The sequence below is a fragment of the Neopelma chrysocephalum genome, unplaced genomic scaffold, assembly GCF_003984885.1.
Source record: "Neopelma chrysocephalum unplaced genomic scaffold, ASM398488v2 Primary Assembly neopelma1_59, whole genome shotgun sequence".
NCBI lineage: Eukaryota > Metazoa > Chordata > Aves > Passeriformes > Pipridae > Neopelma > Neopelma chrysocephalum.
Window position 1 is genome coordinate 15,383,271 of NW_020897714.1, and position 22,820 is coordinate 15,406,090.

General features: G+C 43.9%; 6 protein-coding genes across 6 annotated transcripts in view; 3 read left to right on the plus strand and 3 right to left on the minus strand.

The window, feature by feature from the left end:
• The first annotated feature begins 4,441 nt into the window (after positions 1-4,441).
• Positions 4,442-4,963, plus strand: LOC113965946 (histone H4). Its single transcript, XM_027680039.1, has one exon. The coding sequence runs from the start codon at positions 4,489-4,491 to the stop codon at positions 4,798-4,800; it is 312 nt and encodes a 103-aa protein (XP_027535840.1). The 5' UTR covers positions 4,442-4,488; the 3' UTR covers positions 4,801-4,963.
• Positions 4,964-5,306: 343 nt separating this feature from the next.
• LOC113965945 (histone H2B 7) lies at positions 5,307-12,816 on the plus strand. The gene is made up of 2 exons (XM_027680038.1): positions 5,307-5,723; positions 12,769-12,816. Exon 1 carries the CDS (start codon positions 5,343-5,345, stop codon positions 5,721-5,723), a length of 381 nt encoding a protein of 126 aa, XP_027535839.1. The 5' UTR covers positions 5,307-5,342; the 3' UTR covers positions 12,769-12,816.
• The window catches only part of LOC113965756, a 29,894-nt gene continuing 12,922 nt past the window's right edge, over positions 5,849-22,820 (minus strand). The window contains exon 5 of the mRNA XM_027679599.1: positions 5,849-6,332. Within this exon, the coding sequence (XP_027535400.1) occupies positions 6,014-6,332 (319 nt within the window). The 3' untranslated portion in view covers positions 5,849-6,013. The remainder of the gene's footprint in view (positions 6,333-22,820) is intronic.
• Positions 11,459-12,130, minus strand: LOC113965943 (histone H2A.J). Its single transcript, XM_027680036.1, has one exon. It carries the CDS (start codon positions 12,057-12,059, stop codon positions 11,670-11,672), a length of 390 nt encoding a protein of 129 aa, XP_027535837.1. The 5' UTR covers positions 12,060-12,130; the 3' UTR covers positions 11,459-11,669.
• LOC113965944 (histone H2B 1/2/3/4/6) lies at positions 12,360-12,887 on the plus strand. Its single transcript, XM_027680037.1, has one exon. The coding sequence runs from the start codon at positions 12,388-12,390 to the stop codon at positions 12,766-12,768; it is 381 nt and encodes a 126-aa protein (XP_027535838.1). The 5' UTR covers positions 12,360-12,387; the 3' UTR covers positions 12,769-12,887.
• Positions 14,002-15,021, minus strand: LOC113965942 (histone H1.10). Its single transcript, XM_027680035.1, has one exon. The coding sequence runs from the start codon at positions 14,892-14,894 to the stop codon at positions 14,229-14,231; it is 666 nt and encodes a 221-aa protein (XP_027535836.1). The 5' UTR covers positions 14,895-15,021; the 3' UTR covers positions 14,002-14,228.

The window sequence follows — 22,820 nt, forward strand, 5'->3', positions numbered from 1 at the left end:
GTGACCGCTTTCTTGGAGCCCTTCTTGGGCGCGGGCGCAGACTTAGCCGGCTCAGGCATGACAGCAAACAATTCCTGGCTGCTCTGTCGCACCGGAGTGCCCGAGACCGCGATTGCTCCCTTATTTATAGAGGCCTTATGCAAATCCCCGGTATCAGAAATCAGCGCTTCCATTGGACAGAGCGTCAGTGACGTCACCTCACACACAGAGTGCTTCGCTATTGGTCCTTTTTAAAAACCTCACTACTATTGGACAATCATTCAAATGTCACCAGCCAGTAAGAACGAGCCCTTTCGATCCCACCGTCCGGCGGCGAAGCTCGGCCTGTGCCGCCCTCGGGGTTACCCGGAGCGCTCGGACCGTGCGTCCCCCGCAGCTGCCAGGGCGCGGGTTCGTACCGACCAAATGTGCTTATCGGCAATTTCTCCAGGCGAAAAAAACCTCCAAAACTACAGAAAATTGCAAGGAAGTTTGCTATGTTGTGTTTTGGTTTTTTCCCCCTTCAAGCAGCAGCATACCTTCTCATAAAAATCTGCATTTCTAACAACCACAAGATAGATATTAAAGGGAAAAAAATGAAACCAGAAAAGATAGGAGGACTCCAGAACACAAACACATAATGGTATTTCAAATTAATTCTCTTGGCCCACAGAACATGGTTTCTTTTTCAGCACTTTAAATGAGATGGAAGTTCTGATTTAATTTGTAATGTGAAATAATGTGCATTTCTTTTGAGATGTAATAAGTACTGGATGGTAGTACTTAAGTTAAAACCAAGATAATCCTAGAAATTAAATGTGCTCTCTATTCTGCAGTTTGATTGTATAATGAACCAGAAATTCCAGCTGTTTTATTGTTAATATGACTTCATTGTTTAAGGAGAAAGCTTTTTTTTCTTTTAAATAGACAAAAATGATTTAACAGCGTAAGGGATTCTGATGTGCTGAGGATTGGTTCTTTTTAAATTAAAATGCTATGTGTCAACATTGTAAATTACAGTTATAAATTAATTTGCTAAATTAGAGCACTGTAATTCACTATGCTACAGGAATCAAGCTAATTTGTAGTTGAATGAAGCTAGGACTGGAAAACTGGTATCAAATAACCAGTGGTATAATGATTCATTTTGGAAATATTAAGGACTATTCAAAGTCTGTACTTTTTTGATATCAGAGGAGATGGGTGATATGGGCCTATACAAGAAGCCTATCTGGCACAGATGAAAAAAGCTCTCTCACCTTACCCAGCTGGTCTTGCTTCTGTTTTGTTTTTTTTTTCCCTTCCACCCAGCTAGGCAGAATTATGGATCCACAAAGATTTCCAGCCTATGTCCAAAATAATGCTGTCTGAAAAAAGGAGGCAAGTAAATAAAGGGTGGGACCTTTTTCCTTCCCAGTGAGGGAGGCTTGCTTGACAGTGCTTCTGCTATAGTTACCACCTAGACGGGGGAGACAGAAGCAATGTTGAAAAGAGCAGCTTCGTGCAACCTCAGTGATGCTGCAGCTATGTTTTTATGTCTGCCCTCCTCCCCAGGCCTGCTCCCTCTCATCCAGAACAGGGAGGGACAGATGCTCATCCATCTCCATTTGCTCTGCTTCCCACCCAGCAGTCTTTAGCAGCTTCATCAGTTCAGAGAAAATCTAGTAAGGCAGGAGGGAACAGAGGCATTAAGAAGAAAGCAAGCCACCGAAAACAAATCAACCCACATAGGTTTTCCAAACCAAACGCCCCCATAGCTATGTTAATCCTTTTAAGTGTGTTGATTGGTTCCAACAAAAATGACAGTTGATCCAAGACTCAGAAATTCTTGGTTTTAACAAGTTTTGTAATGATCAGTTTCAGCATATAAAGAAATCCAGGTTAAAGTCTCCATTGTGGAAAGGTAGCAACTGTGAATGGAAAAACTACCCCTTCATTTTATCCTTCCTGTTAAAATATCTGTTCAAACAAACAAATAACCCCCCCTGACCCCTAAACCAACATCTTAATAGTAACTGAAGGCCAATAATTCGTGGTGTGGTGTAGTTGTATGTGCTGCCCCTTCACAAAGAGATAAAAGTGAACAGTGCTGAAGGAAAAATAATTTGGGAAGGGAGTAGAAAGAGGATTAGAAATTATTTATAAAAGGAATTCAAGGTTTTGGAAAGAACTGATTGTGGAAATCTTATCAATTATGGCAGAAGAGCAGAGTTTATTGCACTGTTTAGACAGAACATATGGGGAATTAATCTAGACAGTCGTATTTCTCTCAACAGTCTAAAAAAACATGTTCACAAAACAGAATAGTTGGTACTTGTTAACACCCTGTCACCCATCTCACTTCAGTAAGAATTGAGTTTCCAGTGATTGACCAAAGCTTTGGAGCATCCAAAAGAAATAATCATGCAGAATCAGGAAACCTAAGTGTGAAGGGAGGGAACAGAGAAAAGGTTTCATCAACAGCTCTAGAACAACTAAAAGATGTCAGAGCTTGATGGAGTCACCAGTCTATCTTGTGTTATGAAACAGTATGAATTGTCTCATTCCCCTGGAGGGTTTACCTCCTCCACGTGAACATGTGCTACAGGCTGACAGTTTTCTCCTGTCCAGGTAACTGTTCCAGCTGGAAGTGTCTAGGAGGCAATAGCATGTCATAAAGGCAAAGCTACGGTTAGTGTTTTGCCAGTGCAGCTCCTGGGTGAGCCCTACACAGATTTTTCTGGAAAATTCTCTTTCTTGTTCTGAAATGTCATGTCAGAAAGGCAATTCTTTTCTCTCTGTGATTATTGCCTAAGTAGGCTCCATCCAAAAAATGGATTTTTTGAGTAGTATCTTGACATTTATATCCTACCTTCTGCAGTCTCTCCAGCCAGAAATACTGAAGGACAAATCATCTGATGAAGAAGAAGAGTCAGAAAGTTATATATTTTCTTGGGCTTACAGAGCGCACCTGTGAAAAGCAGAGTACACCCAAAAAACAAACCAAGAGAGAATATTAACCAAAGTAAACAAGCAAAGACAAAAATGCAGACTTTTAAGCATAGTAGGATAAGCGATGGCAATTTAGATTGATTTCTGAACATAATTTCATTTTGGTCTGGTGTATTCCTCTGTGTGCAACACAGAGAAAAGAACCAAGATGAACTCCCAGGAAAGAACGGCTAGATCATCAGCAGGACACACTTAGCACACAACATTAGGGATAATTACAAATATATTGATGATAAGGCACAGCTGTCTAGCAGTTGTGATTATTCGGGAAGATTTCTGAAGTCCGTGATGAACCTTAGAATTACATTTGAGAAGCTGAGTTGCAAGGCTGCAGGTTGCTACTGTAGATCTTTTAGTTATTGAGATTAAAATATTAAGCCTAATTGCCTTTATGCTCCATACCTTGCTATTTATAGCTGCAAGTTTTCTAGTTTTCTAAATTGTTGAGTGTTGCTATCATCTGAAAACCTTATAACTCCTTGCAGGAACATATAATATATGGGTCATATTTCTACAGCATAAACTAACTGTACTGAAAAAAAAGACAAGATGCAAGAAAAGAATAAAGTAGGGGAGGAAGTAAACATGCATTTTCAAAACCCAAAAATTAACATCTGGACACTTGAAACTACTAAAGATGATTAAGATGATGCAACTCATTAAAACATTGTGTCCTTCTTTCCTTGTGAATGCAGCTGTAGAACTATAATAAATAATAAATACCGCTTTGCGTTCAAAAAGTAGCATTATGTGAAGGAAAAAAAACAGCAAAAGAAATAGTTTAATATGTATCAATAAAGAGTTAGACCATGAAAATGACCAAACACCTGCCACATCTTTAAAAGCACTTGAAGCAATACAGGTTTTTTGTGGGTACATCAGGCAAGGGACACAAATCAATTCTTTCATCAGGACGTTAGTCTCATAAACACAAGGTCACGTGATAATTAAGTCAGAGACGCGGGACACACAAAAGACTTTCCTCCCTGCAAAAATAAGTGAAAGTGTCGGCCCCAAGGAAAAAAAAAACCAAAAACAAAAACCCCAAACAAAACCCAAACCACCTTACTACTTTTTCTCAGCTCGCGGTAGAAAAGGGTGGATTTCCAGTAGTACCGGGCCCACCGCGCCCGTCCCTCTCCGCTGCCCGGCCGGGCCATTTGTTGGGGCTCAGCGCCGGCGGAGCGCGGATGGGACGCGGCGCTCACGGCCCCGCCGCCCCAATTGGCCGGATACTGCAGCAGCCCTCTGGCCGGCGAGACCCCGCTCCCCCTCGGCCCCGACAGCGGGGCCGAGAAACCGGGCCTTGTGTCGCGGGCAGGGAGTGACCCCGCCCGGATCCGCTCCCGAGGCCCCTCCCGAGCCGCGGCTGCCCCGACCCTCTATGGGAGCGGTGGTGCGAACGTCCCGCCCCGGCCCTGCCCCGCCGCAGTCCTCAACCAGGTCGGACCGACGACAATATACAGGCGCTGGCGCCCCTTTCTGCTTTACAACGTTTGCGGCTGAACGAGAAACGCTATGTCTGGCAGAGGCAAAGGCGGGAAGGGGCTCGGCAAGGGCGGCGCCAAGCGCCACCGCAAGGTGCTGCGCGACAACATCCAGGGCATCACCAAGCCGGCCATCCGCCGCCTGGCTCGGCGCGGCGGCGTCAAGCGCATCTCGGGGCTCATCTACGAGGAGACGCGCGGCGTGCTGAAGGTGTTCCTGGAGAACGTGATCCGCGACGCCGTCACCTACACCGAGCACGCCAAGAGGAAGACGGTGACGGCCATGGACGTGGTCTACGCCCTCAAGCGCCAGGGACGCACCCTCTACGGCTTCGGCGGCTAAACTCCAGTCACTAAAATTACATCAATAAAACCACCAAGGCTCTTTTCAGAGCCACCCACAAATTTCACAACGAGAGCTGTTTATTACTGATTTTTGAGCTAAGATTGCGATAGACTTACTGTGAAAGTGTCCTGGTTGTGCAATTCAAGAATCAGTCATGTAACACAAACCAAAATTTCTAAAGGTCCCGAAAAAGCAGCTATATCAAAATGTCCGGTGTGCTAAGATTAGATGCGTTATGTAATTTCACTTATAAATGTAAACTCAGTGCAGCAATTGTTGCGTACTTACATAATTTTGCTATTTAAAGCAGTACTGCCTTCACAATAACCGCAAAGCACAACAACGGTACAAATGCAGCGCCTGAGCTGTGACAGTCACAGAAAGGAAGTGCCTGTAATTACGTTGGTATTTTTTACTCCAATAGGAATGGAACGATTACAATCCTCTAATTTGCATAACGCCGTTATAAATAGGGGGGGGGCAGGCGCCATTTTTTATGTTGTTGAGCTAGCGAAGAAGTTGGAAAGAAAACATCAGGGATGCCTGAGCCGGCCAAGTCTGCTCCAGCGCCGAAGAAGGGCTCCAAGAAAGCAGTCACCAAGACGCAGAAGAAGGGCGACAAGAAACGGAAGAGAGCAAGGAAGGAGAGCTACTCCATCTACGTGTACAAGGTGCTGAAGCAGGTGCACCCCGACACGGGCATCTCCTCCAAGGCCATGAGTATCATGAACTCCTTCGTCAACGACATCTTCGAGCGCATCGCCGGCGAGGCCTCGCGCCTGGCGCACTACAACAAGCGCTCCACCATCACGTCGCGGGAGATCCAGACGGCCGTGCGGCTGCTGCTGCCTGGCGAGCTGGCCAAGCACGCCGTCTCCGAGGGCACCAAGGCTGTCACCAAGTACACCAGCTCCAAGTAGGATTTTAAATTAACCCAAACGGCTCTTTTAAGAGCCACCACACTTTCCTAAACGGAGCTGTAATTGCTAATACAGTATGGGATTTTCTCTTACAAATTGTATAATGTATGCAACTAAAAGTAAATAACGCGTGTTCTATGAGAACGTAATATCGCACAACTGTTGAGTTAGTAACTTTCTATTTGCATCCACTCTGCAGTAATAAACAGCTCTCATTGTAGAACTTGTGGGTGGCTCTGAAAAGAGCCTTGGTGATTTTAATGGGGCAACTTTCGCGACTTTTTTTGAGTTTAGCCGCCGAAGCCGTAGAGGGTGCGTCCCTGGCGCTTGAGGGCGTAGACCACGTCCATGGCCGTCACCGTCTTCCTCTTGGCGTGCTCGGTGTAGGTGACGGCGTCGCGGATCACGTTCTCCAGGAACACCTTCAGCACGCCGCGCGTCTCCTCGTAGATGAGCCCCGAGATGCGCTTGACGCCGCCGCGCCGAGCCAGGCGGCGGATGGCCGGCTTGGTGATGCCCTGGATGTTGTCGCGCAGCACCTTGCGGTGGCGCTTGGCGCCGCCCTTGCCGAGCCCTTTCCCGCCCTTGCCTCTGCCAGACATTGCGTTCCTCCTTCAACCCACAAACGTTGTAATGGGAAGAAGGGCCCCGGCGCCTGTATATTGCCGTCGGTCCGACCTGGTTGAGGACTGCTACCGGAGGCGGGGTCTCAGTCGCAGGCCCCGCCCCCCGCCCGGGCTTCCCGCCGTTCGGCGGCCGGGACTCTTTCCCGGCTCTGGCTCGCAGGCGCGCGCGGCGGTTCCGACTCTCCCGGGCTGGGCCGGGCCCCGCAACGCCCTTTCCGCAGCGGGGTCGCGCTGCGCTGCCCCTGCCCGCTGTCAGCCCGCCCGTCCCTTTGCTGCTTTCCTGTGCCGTCCCGGCCGTGTCCCCTGCGCGGGTGACAGTTCCGCGGCAGCGCTGCTTCTCCGCCGGTACCAGGGACGTGGGCGGCGGCGCTCCCTTCCCCGTCCCTCCCCGCGGGTCTGCGGCAAAATCCGACCAATGCGGGGCCGCGCTCGGCGCTCCCGCCCCGCCGCTGCTTTCCGCCTCCACTCGCGGGTAGCTGGCGGAGGCGCATTTCCCAGGCAGCGCTCCCTTTGTTTTCTTCGGCCATGGCGGCTTCGCGTTTTCTTTGTCTACCCGGACACTCCCACAGCTGCCCTCTCTTCCGTGCGGTCCGGGGGGCTGGGCACCGAGCATTTCGCGCTTTTATATCTGCACAGAGCGACATGCAGGTCTGTGCGAAGGGAAGCAGGGAGCAAGGTCCTAAGCGGCAGGGAAAATCATCAGTGAGGGATTTCGGTGGGGAACATTTAGGTCTGAAACTCCTTGAAGGCAACACGGAGGGGCTGTTTGGGGGCGCGGAAGGGACCGTCCGCCCATCCTTTCAGCCCTCCCTAGCCCCGCAGTACGGTTTCGGGGGCAGCGCTGGCCGCGGGGCGCTGGGCTCGCTCCCGGCAGATGCCAGGCTCCGAAAGAAGTGTTCTCTGGCATACACCGGGATCCAAAAAGCGAGAGAAAACATTACGAATATGACCAGCAGATGTCTGTATGACGTTTGAAAAATGAACACTAACGAAAGATTTTTTGTTCAAACGAAGAATCCAGAAATTTTGCCGTTTGTTTCACACTGTTGTGAACAAACATCTCTACATGCTGCTTACAGTATGTTGGACTGTATTTGTGAAGTGAATGAATAAATACTGACTGAATTATAAGACTGCATTTCTAAATTAAATCTGTTAAGATTGTAAATATTACTTATACTCAGAATAGAAGTAATATGGCTATAGTGCTTGCCAATTCTTATGTTATTAGTATTTTGCACCCTTCAAACTTGTCTACTGTTTAAATTTTTTTATATCCTTAGAAATTTGTGCAGTTGTTTATTTAAAGTTATTCAGGAGTATAATTTACAGAATCTTGGCAACATGTCCAGAATATTTCTTGGCAGAAAGTGTTCCCTAAATTCAGGGAGAAATGCAATTGAGATAGTTGTGCATTTGGTTACAGGTGTCATAAATGTACAAATCTTGTTATGATTATAATAATCCCCGTGAATTCCTTCTCCATTCAAATTGTTATTTTAAACAATTTAAAGAATTGACACTCATATATACAATAGGAGCAGAAAACATAGCTTGAATTTAGATTATGTTTGCTTTTTAACTGAACAGAATGAACAAACACAAACTGGAAGATTTCTCACTGGTGGACCTGCCAGGCTGGTGCCTAACCTTACCATTTGACTCCACAAAGTGTGCTTTGTTCTTTATACCTGAAGAATAGGTCTAGCTATGTTTCCTGAGGCAGTTATAAACAACATTCTGAATGATAAAGAAAGACTAAAGGAATTACACAAAATCTTTCAGTATGTCAAATAATAATTTCTTTGTAAGTCTTTCTAAATGCAGAGTGAGGATCATAGTATAACTTTTCCTTCTAGCAGTATAACAAGTGAAAGACTAGGAAAATCTTCCATTTCTGGTAGAAATGAGTGATGAAGAGGCTGAGGCTAGTAGTTTACAGTAATTAAAATAGTTGCAACCCCCTTTCCTCAGTATCTGGAGCACATTAGATGTAATTTAATGTCACACTTTCTAGAAGGTTGCCTTGTCTGTAGGTTGGTACAAGTGCACACATGTTTTCCGGGTGTTTCTGTTAGTGACATTAGTCAGTTCTCTCAGGGATCATAGGATTTTCTTAGGCAAAAATAACTAAAGTGGAAAGAAACTTTTCCTGCTGAATATAATCCCTAATGAAGTTGCTACTACTGTTGATCGGAGACAATAATTTTTATTTGGATCGAAGTTTAGGATCTAATCCTCAGATTGTAGGTACTACATTTTCCTCATCAGTTTGGACAAACAGCATCGGGGGTTAAACGAGAACAGAAACCTTTGCAAAACTCAGCTCCATTAAAGAAATAAAATAAAAATCTGTAGCTTTTCAAGTGTGCATTAATTAGGACAGTTGCCCTAGTTCCTCATTAAACTGCAATGATGAAATTGCATTTGTTCATTGCAATAAAGCAACATCTTACCATGACTGCACAAGAGAGTACAGAATTAGTAAAAAAGTCATTGCATCAGTGTGTTATAACCAACTGCAAAGCTGCTCTTAATTTTCTTGGGAGATTATACGGCAATTTAAATCCTTATCTGTATCTGCTACAAGTGTCATAATAATTATAACAATATGCAAACTAAAGTAATGCAAGATCTTTTCAATAGAGTACATTATTCCTAACATTATAAGCAATATAGATGAAAAAGTGCAGAAAAAGCCCTTCATATTTTTAACTATGCAATTCTCAGCCTTTTGATATAAAGACTGATATTACTGAGTTATCCCTAAGCATGACTGTAATCTATAACATTTGAGGGAGCTTGGTTGGAAGGTTTTTTTCTTTCATCACAAGTTCTTTAGAATGTGAAGGTGCATTGGAATCCAGTGACACAGCTAAGCCACCGTATCGTATGGATTTCCTCTTTCCTACTGTTCGTTTTATATGTGAATGAGAGAAACTCATTTATTTAAACTTCCTTCGCTGCATTCCTTCATCCAGTGCAATTTGCTTGAAAGCTTTAATACCAGTAGATTTTCCAGCACTCTTTCGTGTTGTGTAATCCGTCTGATTTACAGGACTTTTACTCTGAGGCCTCATCAGTGTGCTGGCAGCACAGGGTTCACAACTGGTGAAACCACTGGTGCTTAAGAACAGAACTAGAGAGTGTTAAGGAGTGAATCTAAGTATCACAGAGGATGAAACTACAGTTACTGGGGTGAGCAGACTAGTGAGTGAATTAAGAGGTGTTCGGAATGAAATTGTGAAGCAAATAACGAATTTCTGGTCAGATGACATGAAGAATTTGGAGAGATGTGCTGGACTGAGACCCACACTCAGAGGACAGGGCCCTCCCCTGTGACACCAACTCTGATTTCCACATAAAGGAGTTTGTTTGCAGAGAAATCTAGCTCCTGGATACAGATACCCCCACACCATAGCCTTTCTCTGGAATTCCAGTTCTTTGATTTAGAGGTGCATGCTTGTGGTCCAGAAAGCCAATCATAACCTGGGCTACATCAAAAGCAGCGTGGCCAGCAGGTCGAGGGAAGTGATTCTCCCCTTCTACTCTCATGAGACTCCATCTGGAGTTCTGCATCCAGCTCTGGGTACAAGCAAGACATGAATCTGTTAGAGCAGGTCCACAGAAGGGTCACAAAAACAAGCAGAGGGTTGGAATATTTTCCCATGAAGAAAGGCTGAGAGAGTTAGGCTTATTCAGTTCGGGAAGAGCAGGTTCTGGGGACATCTTGTGACTGCCTTTCAATACAGAAAGACAGAGACTTTTTTCAGGCCTCTAGGGACAGGAGAAAGGATAATGGCTTTAAACTAAAAGAGGGTACACTTAGATTGGACATAAGTAAGGATTTGTTTTTCATCGAGGGTTGTGGGACAGCAGACGAGGTTGTCCAGAGAAAATGTGGGATGCCCCATTCCCAAAGGATGTTCAAAGTCAGGCTGGATGGGGCTTTGAGCAACCTGGGCTAGTGGAAGATGTCTTATGCACAGAAGGTATGTTGGACTAAATAATCTGTAGTGGTCCCTTCCCACCCAAACCATTCTATGATTGCAATCTTCTGACACATACATTTGGAATCTGTTCTGGAAACTAAAGATAGATGATTTGTGCATGTTAAAATAGTTTTGATTACCACTGCAGTTATTCAAGAAGGGAAGTGTATGGGCCAGGACATATGTAGGTGCAGCAAATGAGGACCAATAAAACAACATAATGAAAACATTACAACCCTAAATGTGTACACTTACAAACAAGACCCTTAGGCACAGATACCCTCACTATATCAGATTAGGCTGGTGCTCCAGCAGCTCTGTTTTTCTCCACAAATTATCACTGGTGTTTCACTTTAGCCATGGCACAATCCTTGTCAAAAAAGCCTCTCTGCTACAGCTTGGGAGTAGCAAGGAGAGGCAGAGTGGGAGTGTTGCCCTCCTCCAAGCCCAGAGCATTCCTCCTCCCCAGAGGATGGAGAGCAGAGGTGCTGCACAGATGGGACCTATGGCCTTAATAGTGTAGTACAGACCATCAGATGCAGCTTCTGGGAATATACCAACAAGAGGAATCAGCTAGACAGTCTTTCTCATAATTTATGACAGTGAATATAAAGAGATTAAAGGTGGTGCTTTTGGGTGATACTTGTGCCAGCAACATAGAAAATTAAGTTATATTGCCCACTGCAAACTGATGTAACAAGAGGAAGAGCAATGCACAGTGAGGGAATTTTAAGGGTAGAAAGAATGGAAAGGTGCTTTACAGTGCAGGTCTGAGTAGTTAAAAGATCTAGATCAAAAAGAGACGTTTTCCCTAAGGCATCCCTCATGTTATTTCTAAATAAAGTTAAACCATAAGGAAGCTTTACATCTTTTGAAGAACAGAGGCCTACAAAGGAAATGAAGAAATCGTTTCATTAGTAGTTATGAGTTTGGGATGGTCTCCAATCTATTTTCATGCTGCATAGCTTTTTCCACACCCTCCCCATTCTTTCAGCCACCCTCCCGTATTTTTACAACCTAAGTAGCCTATGAAATCATGAAAGTTGAGCAGAGTCAATATTAAGACATAAGTGGTTTACTATTACAAGGAAAAAACCCAACAAATAAATAATTTCAAACTGATAGTATTTTTAACAAAGAGAGTTAGAAAGCAAATGTATGATCCCGCTTCAGTAGAAACAAAAGTTTAAAATACTGCATGTAAAGACAGCACGAGAGCACCTTTGTAAAAAAAGCAACACAACTCTTTTCTGACTCTGTGGGTGGCTCTGAAAAGAGCCTTTGGTTTAAAATCTCGTGCTAAGTCTGAGTAGCTTTGTTCACCGAACTTATTTACTTTTAGCTTTATGGCTCTCAGTCTTCTTGGGCAGCAGCACGGCCTGGATGTTGGGCAGCACGCCGCCCTGCGCGATCGTCACCTTGCCCAGCAGCTTGTTGAGCTCCTCGTCGTTGCGGATGGCGAGCTGCAGGTGGCGGGGGATGATGCGCGTCTTCTTGTTGTCGCGGGCCGCGTTGCCCGCCAGCTCCAGGATCTCGGCCGTCAGGTACTCCAGCACAGCCGCCATATAGACAGGAGCTCCAGCCCCCACCCGCTCCGCGTAGTTACCTTTCCGAAGCAACCGGTGGACACGACCGACAGGAAACTGGAGCCCGGCCCGCGACGAGCGCGACTTGGCCTTGGCTCGGACCTTGCCTCCCTGCTTCCCGCGGCCGGACATACTTTAAGCACCTGACACAATGCTCAGCCTCACCTTCGTAGCTAAACCGACACTGTCCTACTGACGCAACGGAGCTTCCCCTTTTTATCCCTTCCCTGGGCGGGATTGGCCACTGGTGATTGGTTGGAACCAGTCACTGCTTAAAGAACCAATGAAAATGCGGATCGTATGTTGACCAATCGGAGACAAAGGCACACCCCTTGAGGTAAGATCCAATCGCATTGCACGGCTAGAGGGCCTAAATTTGCATAACCGCTCTATAAATAGCTCGGGCTGCGGCCATTTTGGTGCTGAGTCTTCTCAGAGGGAGAGAAAAAGCGCTGTTAAAATGCCCGAGCCGGCCAAGTCCGCGCCCGCGCCCAAGAAGGGCTCCAAGAAGGCGGTCACCAAGACGCAGAAGAAGGGCGACAAGAAGCGCAAGAAGAGCCGCAAGGAGAGCTACTCCATCTACGTGTACAAGGTGCTGAAGCAGGTGCACCCCGACACGGGCATCTCCTCCAAGGCCATGGGCATCATGAACTCCTTCGTCAACGACATCTTCGAGCGCATCGCCGGCGAGGCCTCGCGCCTGGCGCACTACAACAAGCGCTCCACCATCACGTCGCGGGAGATCCAGACGGCCGTGCGGCTGCTGCTGCCTGGCGAGCTGGCCAAGCACGCCGTCTCCGAGGGCACCAAGGCTGTCACCAAGTACACCAGCTCCAAGTAGGGCGTCTCAGACCGTGACTTTCAACCCAAAGGCTCTTTTAAGAGCCACCCACATACTCTCTAAAAGGGCTTTGCACTGTAGTGCCTCAGTCTTCAGTACGAAAATTTTATTAAGGAACGTTAGACATAATTTAAAACAAATGTTCAATCGGTCATTGTAGCTTGTAGTGATAATTAATCCATCTCTGAAAGCCTTGAGTTATAACTTTAAATGAATTCCATTGTTTTAATTAATAAATAATGTTCAATTTTTTCCCCAATAACATTTAGCTCTTTCTACAGTAAAGATGTGACCGTGCATTATCCTTCATGTTCCATCAAATTTAAGTATTTTACATAGCTTCCAGTCATATAGCTAAATTAAAAGAAAATAAAAAAGGAAAATAATCGATCCTGATCACTTTTTACACTTATGTCCTGGAATAGTATAAGCTTAAACATTTGCCCTTCTGTATGAGAAGACAGGATCATAAGGCAAGGACAAAAAGCCTGTGAGAAGCGAGAACAACTGAGAGGGGATACACGCTATGGGAGGACGAGCTGTCCCGGAGCGCGGGGACCCGGAAGCACCGGCAGGCGTGGAGCCAGCAAGGGCAGAGCTCCGTGCGCCCCCGCCCCTCCCTTCCTTTCCTTCCCTTTCCCCCCCCTTGTAGCGCGGGCTTTTCCAAATTTCCTAATCGCCCAATGAGCGGCTGCGGCTTCTCCCATCAGCCAATCACAGGCGACTCCAGGGCTGCGCTCCCCGAGCCCCCGAGCTGGGGGAGCTCCGCGCCCGCTCCGCCCCTGCGCTGCCCCGGGGCTGAGCCCCCCCCGCGCTCCGGGACAGCTGCCCGGCCGAGCTCTCGTCGCTTCGGCTCTGCCGCCGCCAGCTCGGCAGGGTGCGGAACAGGAACGCTGGTGCCTCCTCCCCCCCTCCCCGGCGATCTCCTTCTCAAAAAAGCAGGTCGGTCAAGTCACGCAGAAATCGGGACCTGCCCCACGGCAGCGCTGACAAGCGGAAAGGTCATTATCAAGAAAGCGGAGGACTCGTGCTGACAGTTCCCTGCTACAGTCACTGAGGTGTGGCAGTCGCATCCATGCTATTAGAAATCGCGCTGATAAGAGCAATGAAAGAAACCTCCACACCCCAGAAAGGTACCCGCCTTTAAGCAGTCCCTTTAACACATACACCCACTTGCGGTGCTCAAAAAAAAAAAAAAAAAAAGAAAAAAAGAAAGGCAGCCTTTAGAAAGCGTTTTCGCAGGGAATGTAGACTTTTATTTTTCCAAGTCTTAGCGTAACCACGGCCGGAAGTTTAGCGTCCCATCCACTCCCCAGACAAATGTCCCACACGGATAGTGGCGTGTGGACAGCTCTGCTGCAGGCACGGAGCTCAGTGACGGAGTGTATCAGCCCTTTTGGGGACAACAGTAGGTGGCTCTTAAAAGAGCCGTTGGGTTTAAGTATTTCCACTTCAACACTTCATTTCTTGGGCGCTGCCTTCTTTGCCTTGGCTGTTTTCGGCTTGGCTGCCTTCGGCTTTGCTGCTTTCGGCTTCACCGCTTTTGCCTTGGCAGGGCTTTTCGCTGCTGCTGCAGCTTTTTTGGGCTTGGCAGCCTTCGTCGCCTTTTTGGGGCTCTTGGCTGCTTTCTTGGCCGCGCTGGCCGCCGGCTTCTTGGCTTTCTTGGGGCTCTTCTTCACCGCCGCCGCCTTCTTGGGCTTCTTGGCGGCGCTGGCGGGCTTCTTAGCCGCCGGCTTCTTGGGCTTGGCTGCGGCTGTTTTCTTCTTGGGAGCCTTTTCCTTCACTTCTCCAGGTTTCTTGCTGAGGCGAAAGGAGCCGGAAGCACCGGTGCCCTTGGTCTGCACCAAGGTGCCTTTGCTGACGAGGCTCTTGAGCCCCAGCTTGATGCGGCTGTTGTTCTTCTCCACATCGTAGCCGCCGGCAGCCAGCGCCTTCTTGAGCGCGGCGAGGGAGAGCCCCTTGCGCTCCTTGGAGGCGGACACGGCCTTGGTGATGAGCTCGGTGACGCTGGGCCCCGCGGGCTTGCGGGCTTTGGAGCCGGCCGCCGCTTTTTTCGGCTTCTTGGCGGCGGCCTTGGCGGCGGGGGCCGCGACAGCGGGAGCGGCGGCGGGAGCGGTCTCCGACATCGCTGCAGAGACTTCTTCCTAATCAAAAGAAAGTAATTGGGCTACAGTAACCCCGATGCCTGAATTTATAGCGAAGCGGTGATCTGTGATTGGTGCTTTGCAGAGCCCGCCTAACTGTTAGCCAGGAAGAGCTTTTCCTCCTCCGAGTCTGTGTTTCTTCGGAGTTATAAATTCATATTTTTTGTAAAACGAGTGCTGCAAAATCACCCCAGTTTCTTCGGAGAGTGAAAGGAAGACAGTGGACTTTCATTCGGGAGAGTTTCTTGCTGTTTGGACCACAGATGAAAGAGAAAAACTGTTTTTAACCCCGCGTCGTGAAGCCAGAAAGACCCCGAGAACGGCAAACTTTTGTTTTTCCTTCTAAATTAAAATAAAACGCGTAGATAAAAAGTCTCCCCAGTAATACAGGCTTATTCTTTGGGGGGTTTTCTCCAGCTTAGGATAGAAACCGAGTGGGCAGCTTGAGTATTTTTGTCGTAAATTGATTTCAAAGAGAAGGAAGTAACACAATTTCATGGCTGAGCTTTGAATATGGATAAAGATTCGGCTCTCTTAACCATATCTTTAACTATTAAGGATACAGTATTTCAACAGAATTTCTTGTTTTGAGAACATAAGAGACCTTCAGAGGAATATATATACTGTTGAAAATTGTTTGGAACTCGCCAGGACTCTGCTTTTTTTGTGTGTGTTGTTCTCTAAGTGGATAGAATGATTTTGATATTTTTACAAATAGTCTGTTTGTAAAATGAAGCTCTTAATACCTACTTAATGCATATGAATTCCAAATAAACTACTAGTTTAACGCTTTCTCAGGTACAATAGTGTATGCTATTCTTTAAGATTTACAAACTTCAGAAGCAGGTTTGTAGGGGAAAAATGTCTCACAGGTATAGATACACTAGTATGTATCATATGCTACTTAAACATTAATAGAGCTTACTGAAGCCCCGGTTCTCACCAAACAAATTAAATACTGTGGAAATATGGCCTTTGTGAACAGAATGCTTCACCTTCAATATTAGCTATAAATGTTTGGACACTGAGTGTTGGGGTTTTGGTATTGGTTTGTTCTGTTGTTGTTTTCCATAGGTTTCATATTCCTCCCATTCTTTTCTTTAAAGGAAAAGGAAAACACTTGCCAATTTAGGGTTTCACCCAAATCTTCAGAGTACTGAAATAATTTTAAGACATCCTCATAAATCAGAATCAATTTTAATTATCATAATCTCACTAAAATATTAAGTCTTATAAAGTGACAATAGAAATTGATTAAAATTTTTAAGGACTGCTACGGATTGTTTGGGCTAAATTTTTATTAAATTAGAACACAAAAGCCCCGATTGGTTTCTAATTAAAAAGAAGCCAGATTTTTTCCCTTGGTTGCAAAAAACAAGTAAAGATCAAACTTAATATTTTACCCCACTGTACTTCGTAAAACTTTGTCATGCAAAGTGTCAGTGGCTGTTTCAGCAAAGGAGCATGGATGAATTTGAGATTCAAGATGACATCAAATATGTTTTAAAAGGCCCTGGTGTGTATTTTGATATATTGAATGCTAAAGATACAATTAAGTTATATTTGATAGCGAGCAGTTTTAATTGAAAGGAGGTAGATTAAAATGGTAATGATACACAAGATACATTAAAATTACAAGTAAAAACAGTGAACCATCACTTTTTCATATTCTCTTTTATTTCTATTTTCATTTTGTTGTGTTTGCATGCAGGCCAGACAATAAATACTTTGAAAGAGAGGAAGGAAAAAGTGGAGATTGGGAAAAATTAAGCTTGCCAGTACTTCACGGTAAAAAACAGACTGAAAAGCATATTGAAGTGGGCTGTGAAATCTGCCACACTTCTCATGAACATGACATCGTTCCCACATAAACAACTAGACCAAATCCACAGTAGCCATAGATTTTGAATGCTCAGGGTGGCAACCCAGATTAACAGCATGAATATGTTTGAGAGATAAAAAGGTAGTTGGCTGTGGTAGGATGAGGACATTATGCTTACTTTCCAGTTTGGATGAACAAAGACAGCCACAGAGCAAAATCTGACTGTAAGTGATACAAAAGAGAGAGCCTGGAAGTGCTGTCATCTATCCAGGTCTCTTAAACGTGATGTACATTATTTGGAGGATAAGGACAGCATGAAGGTTAATGTGCCTTAATCTCTGTAGCTTTGATAGCTTAGTGTTAGAGCTCTGTAGCTCCGTTTGTTACACTTGAAAATGATCAGGAAGCTGGGAGCAACTGGGAGTGGACAATAACTACTGGTGCAAGAATGCAGCTGTAGCCTCAGGGGTGCATCCTCTTTACACATCAGTCACATTCACTCATTTGGGCAAGTTTCCCTTCAAGCTTGCTTTTAGTAAACCTGTTCTCAGTTCATCAAGAGAGGAGAGGTTTCCTTTCCTTCCCCCATAAACAGGATGCAGGTTAGAAAGATGGGAGTTAGTATGGGAGAAGAGATCTCAGATCTTGCTCCCTAAGTAGCTCAATCACTAGAACTCCACCCGCAGCACACAAGGATTGCTGTCCCTACTCTGGCAAGTTTTAAAGGGAGAAGGACATCTCTGATTGGTTTTGGGGGTTTTGTTTACCTCGTTTTGTTTTGTTTTTGTAAGGAAAGCATATGAAGAAGGTTGTGAAGGTCATTATCTAAGAATTTCAATGGTCGGAATTTAGGGCTTCTCTTACTTTTAGTTCTGGGTTCATCCCTATAAGTTTTCACGTCTCCTGCTCCCTATTTTGAGTTACACTTCTGAAGTCCTTTGCTTTTCCCTAGTAGACTAAGACATTGGAAGTCTTGGCAGCTGGCCTCTGGCATTTCGTGTCAGCATCCTTCATTGTATCTTTTCCTTAACCATCACACTGACTCTCTTCTGCACAAAGAATTATCCCTGGCCTACTTCTGAGCAGAGAAAATGTTCTTAATTTTACCGTCCATTTCTGCAGAAGGCGATCTTTTTATTTTTAAAGAGAGGGGCTTTTGAGATATGAGGTGCTGTGGAAAGTGGAGGCTTTTTTAGGGTTATTCCCACACCCCAGGCCAAGCAATGACATTTTCTAGTTCACATGTGAAAACAAAGTTATCAAGAGCTTAGAGTAATTTTCAAGTTTGCATTGCTGGAAATAACTGTTAAATTCCACACTGGACCACAATGACAGTTCTCCTGTTTTAGAGACTGATCATTGCAGATAGCAGTGATATTGCCATGGGTGTTTTACAGATAAAAGAAAAAGACAAAGGAAAACAAGCATTTAAGCACATAATTTATCAAATCAGTGGTAGATTGCAGAACAGTTTTTCAACCAGACAGAGAAATTTTCTTCCTGTCAAACAAAATTACTTAAAAATTAAAAAAAAGTTTGGAGAGTGGGCTGGTAATAAAAATTGTTTGCAGTTTTCATTTGAAGAGATAAATATTAAATGTGATTCATTCAATAATTAATTCCAATTAAACATCAAACATTTTTCAATATTCTCCCTGATTTCCTTTCCAAGCACCCTGTACAAATGTAGGTTCTGTTTACCTCTTACTTAGGAACTCAAACAAATTTTTTATCGCCTCTTTAAAAGTGCACCCAGAACATAGCATCATTTCCATGCATCATCACACAACATGTCCTGGCTTCCTTGCCTGGCTGTGTAGGTGCTAGTGCAGATTACAGAAGAGCCTAGAAAATGACAGAGTATTTTCCAATGCAAGGATCTTCAAAAATAGTTCACATATAATACCAGAAGTAATTCCTAAACCTGTATAATAAAGAAAATACTTAACTTTTTTCTTTTCAAGACAGGAGCTTCGCATGGAGGAAAAACAGATTAGACATTAGAAAATAAAGGCAAAGAATACATTCAGACTGCAGGAGAAGAGCAATCCAGATAAGCTGATTAGCCAAATTTAGCTGAAAGCCTTCACTCAATTATAATTACTATAGTTAGGACAGTGAAGATACAGAGAAATTGCCAACTTTTAACTATAGCATGCTATCCTCTTCACAAATAATAATTTTGCAGACATTCAAGTAATCACTCAGTATTAATAATAAAAATACCATAACAAGATCAAAAGACATTTGTCAGGTCTAGCATGATAAAACTGTATTGATGATACTGATTCAGCAATTGCAAAGTTTTTGAAGTAGGGAAGATTCAAGGTGTCAAAGAGTTGTCAGCAGTAAAGAAGCCTGTATCTTTTTAGTTGTACTTCAACGAAGCCAACAAAAATATATTGACATTTATTTCAGTGTTAGGGCAATCACATCTCCTAAAAACAGTACCTTGTCTTCTAATCTAACCCCTAATGCAATAGGTTCTATCCCCATGATCAAAGAAGGATCATCTAGAAGAGAGAGACAGTAAAATATCTCTGGGGAGCAGGTTCTAAAAAATTATTTCTTATGTTTAAGTAAAATTTCCTGTGTTTCAGTTTGTACCAACTACCTCTTGTCCTGGGCAGTACTGAGAAGGCTGGATCTGCCTCCCCTATTCCCCACATAAGGTACCTAAACACATTGATAAGACATTCCTTATGTGAGAGATAGTCCGGTCCCTTCATCATCTTTGTGCCCCTTCACCGGTCTCACTCCCGTTATGTTCATGTTTCTGTTGCACTGTGAAGGCCAGAACTGGATACAACATTCCAGGCGTGTCTCACCAGTGCCAAGTGGAGGGATAGAATTATTTCCCTCAGTACTGTTCTGCAAACAGTACTTCTCCAGGTTAATTTGTGAAGCCTATTAGATTAGCCCTGAATGGCACTCCCACGACTTTTTCAATTTTGGTAGCTAAATAAAGACAGCTTCAAAAAATCCTGTAACCCCTCACACAGTCCTTAGTTTCAAGGCTTGTCAAGACCAGTTTGAGCTACCCCGATTTGGTTCGGTGATCGTGCTGTATATGACTGAAAGATACGTTAAGGCTAGTTAGAGTCTCAGCAAAACTTACATCTCTACACTCTGGAGTGATCAAAAGGTGACTCTGATCAAAGAGGTGACTCTCCTGCCTGCCATAACTGCTAAATACATGCTAATGGGCAAAAAAGGATGGTGCATTTTAATGAATCATTCCCCAAATCTCCTTGTCTGCCCATAACATAACAGCCTAAATCATCAAAACATTTCTTCCAGCTTCTGAAAGCCTTTGGCTCAGAGATCCTCTTATAACCAAATTTTACTTCTCTTTACCCATCTCTTTGACTGAGAATTATCATTATTAGAAGTAGTGTTACTGTACTTAGAAATCTTGATTATGAGCAGGATTCTGTGTTAATTTGTTCTGTAGACCAATTACCTTTGTATTGTTTTCAGTTGAAGATAAAGGGGAGAAAGATAAGTGCAGAAAAACAAAGAAATATAGGGACCTACGTGCAAAAGTGTGGAAATGTAACCCTACCTGTAACTTTACAGAGTGCCTGGAAAAAACTGAAATGTGGTTTCTGAAACTATGTTACATGCTGTCTGTTCTCCCAAATGCACAGCATAGTCAAACCATAATTCTGATTTGGTCAGAAATGTAAATTGAAGCTAGTCCATCGATACAGGAAAACTATGTCCTACCCCTTCAGTGACACAGTCCACATTATCGGATGTCATTTCCTACGCTTTCATAGGTAATTCTAGCCTTTCATGCTGAGTGAAGGGAAATAGGATGCTGAAAGCTTTCCTGGGATAGTATGCCATAGACGCATCTACGTACTCATCCTGTGCAGCCTTTCTTACTCTTTAGGTATCTAAAGAATATGTCCAAGAAATAAGCACATAATTAGGCATTTTGGATTACAGATTAATGCATTTCTCAGGTTTACAGACTCAGCACACCCTGGGATGGGAATAACTCATGTTGAGTTTTACTAATTACAAGCTCAAACAAATTCAAGGAAGATATAAATAAAATCAAGAATTCATAGTACTCAGACATAAGGGAGGAAATGAAAACCGTTTTTAATAGGCTTTCTCCAAAATTGTTTTTAGAAAGAGTCTCAGTAGAGGATGCAATGTTTTCCTTGTGCTGGCTGATACACTGCAGATTTTCTCTCTGTTTCATTTTATTTCATTTTAGAAAAGTATTTGAAATGAAAGTATTAATCAGGAAAACTAGGCGTATCAGAAACACCATCCCTTTCAGGGTAGAAATTTGTATTTAAGTGTTTGTGATTGTCAACTATGAAATTAAAATGCAGTGTCAAACTGCAGAGTTCTGCAGGCATCAGTCCTAGGCCTGGTATAATTTTATTTATGATTTGGATTTTAGTCTACATAGCTTGTATATAAGTACTGTGAGTACCAACAAACAAACAAATGCTACAACAAATGAGGACATTTTATGTATTGAAAAATGCCTGATAAGAGACACTATCTTCAAAAATAAGTTAGACACTTTACCCAGAAAGAACTATCAGTTTTGCAAATATTAAAAATATTTCAGAACTGCTACTGTCAGTAGCAGCTGACAAGCACCTGCGTGGATCTGGAATGGTGTAGTCCCACTTTGAGTTTCAGGTCTGGTTTTTAGTACCAAACTTCAGGTAATGAGAAGTGAACAATAAATCAATACACAGAAGAGAGCAAGAGTAATTGTAAGATGCCTAAAAAATATTTCGTAATGAAAAGGCATGTTCAAGTCCTCTGACTGGAAAAGAAGGTTGAAAAACTGAAGTTTCTTAAACACTTAAAACATGATGAGAAAACAAGTAATTTTTCCTCATTATACATTGTAGAAAATACAGAAACTTTGAAGCAAGTTAGCAGTAAGGAAATAACTTCTAATATGGGGTAGAAAATGTTGTATGGAATGATAGCAGAGTCCACAAGAATCAGTGTGACTGAGTAACTCAGAAAAAAATGGGTTCTGTTGACTCGACAATGGATGGAGGCTGACAAAAATTGCTCATGTCTAAGTACGGGTGATTATCACAGAACTATTGATTAGAAAGTATCTGTGTGGACAAGGGAGGAGTGCTGTGTGCAATACACTTGACATATAATGATATATTTGGAACCATCTCCATAGCATTCTCATTTGGAATCAGAGGGACTATGGGTAGGATCCACAGGGTGTTAGATATTTGAAAATTATCGGTAGCACAGGGTCACAGGGCTATACTTAACAGCTTAGTGTCTGCAGGCAACCAGTAATTAAAATAATGCCCCAGGGCTGATATTGGTGTTTTCTGGAAATACCTGGGAGATGAGAGAGAATGTACATTTAGCTTGTGAGGATAATACCAACTGAGAAAGGGTAGACGAGTCAAAAGTAGTACAGTCAATTAGAAAGGACTTTAATAAACCTTAGGTATGGGCCAACAAAAATCTTGTGCAGTGTGGCAAAGAGAAGTGCCAAGTTCTGCACATGAAGAACAACAGCCACTTGTATCAGGGTTATGACTGGTCTGACCTTGGACAGGACCTGGACATTGTGGTGACTTTCTCAACTGCTGTATCCTTAAAGACAAGCCTGCTTCTTTATCCAGAGTATAACCACAAATAAATCCCTGTAAGCACCTGGGAGTTCCAACTGACGTTTTTGGTTTTCCAATTAAGTACTACTGTAACAAAAACAAAGCATAGCAGTAGTGTCTGGAGACACCAACATAATGCACATCACCATTTTTCAGACTTGGCTTTCTCCAGAAACACACAGCCCAAGACAAAATTCAATAAATTCCTACAGGGATGCCCACATTAGATTCATTACTTGGAAAACTATGCCCCAGAGAGACCATTTGGACAAGGCAGTATTTCAGCTGCTATTAAGTATTTAGAACTCTATAAGAGTTGGCAGAGTTCATCTGCAAAACTTACTGCCCAGAGCAGTTCTGCGTTAGTGGAGCTGCTCAATCTCAGCTGTGCAAAAAAATACATTGCTTGCAATGCTTTCTTGATACTTTTTTCTAGCTTAATCAATGGTCAGTGCA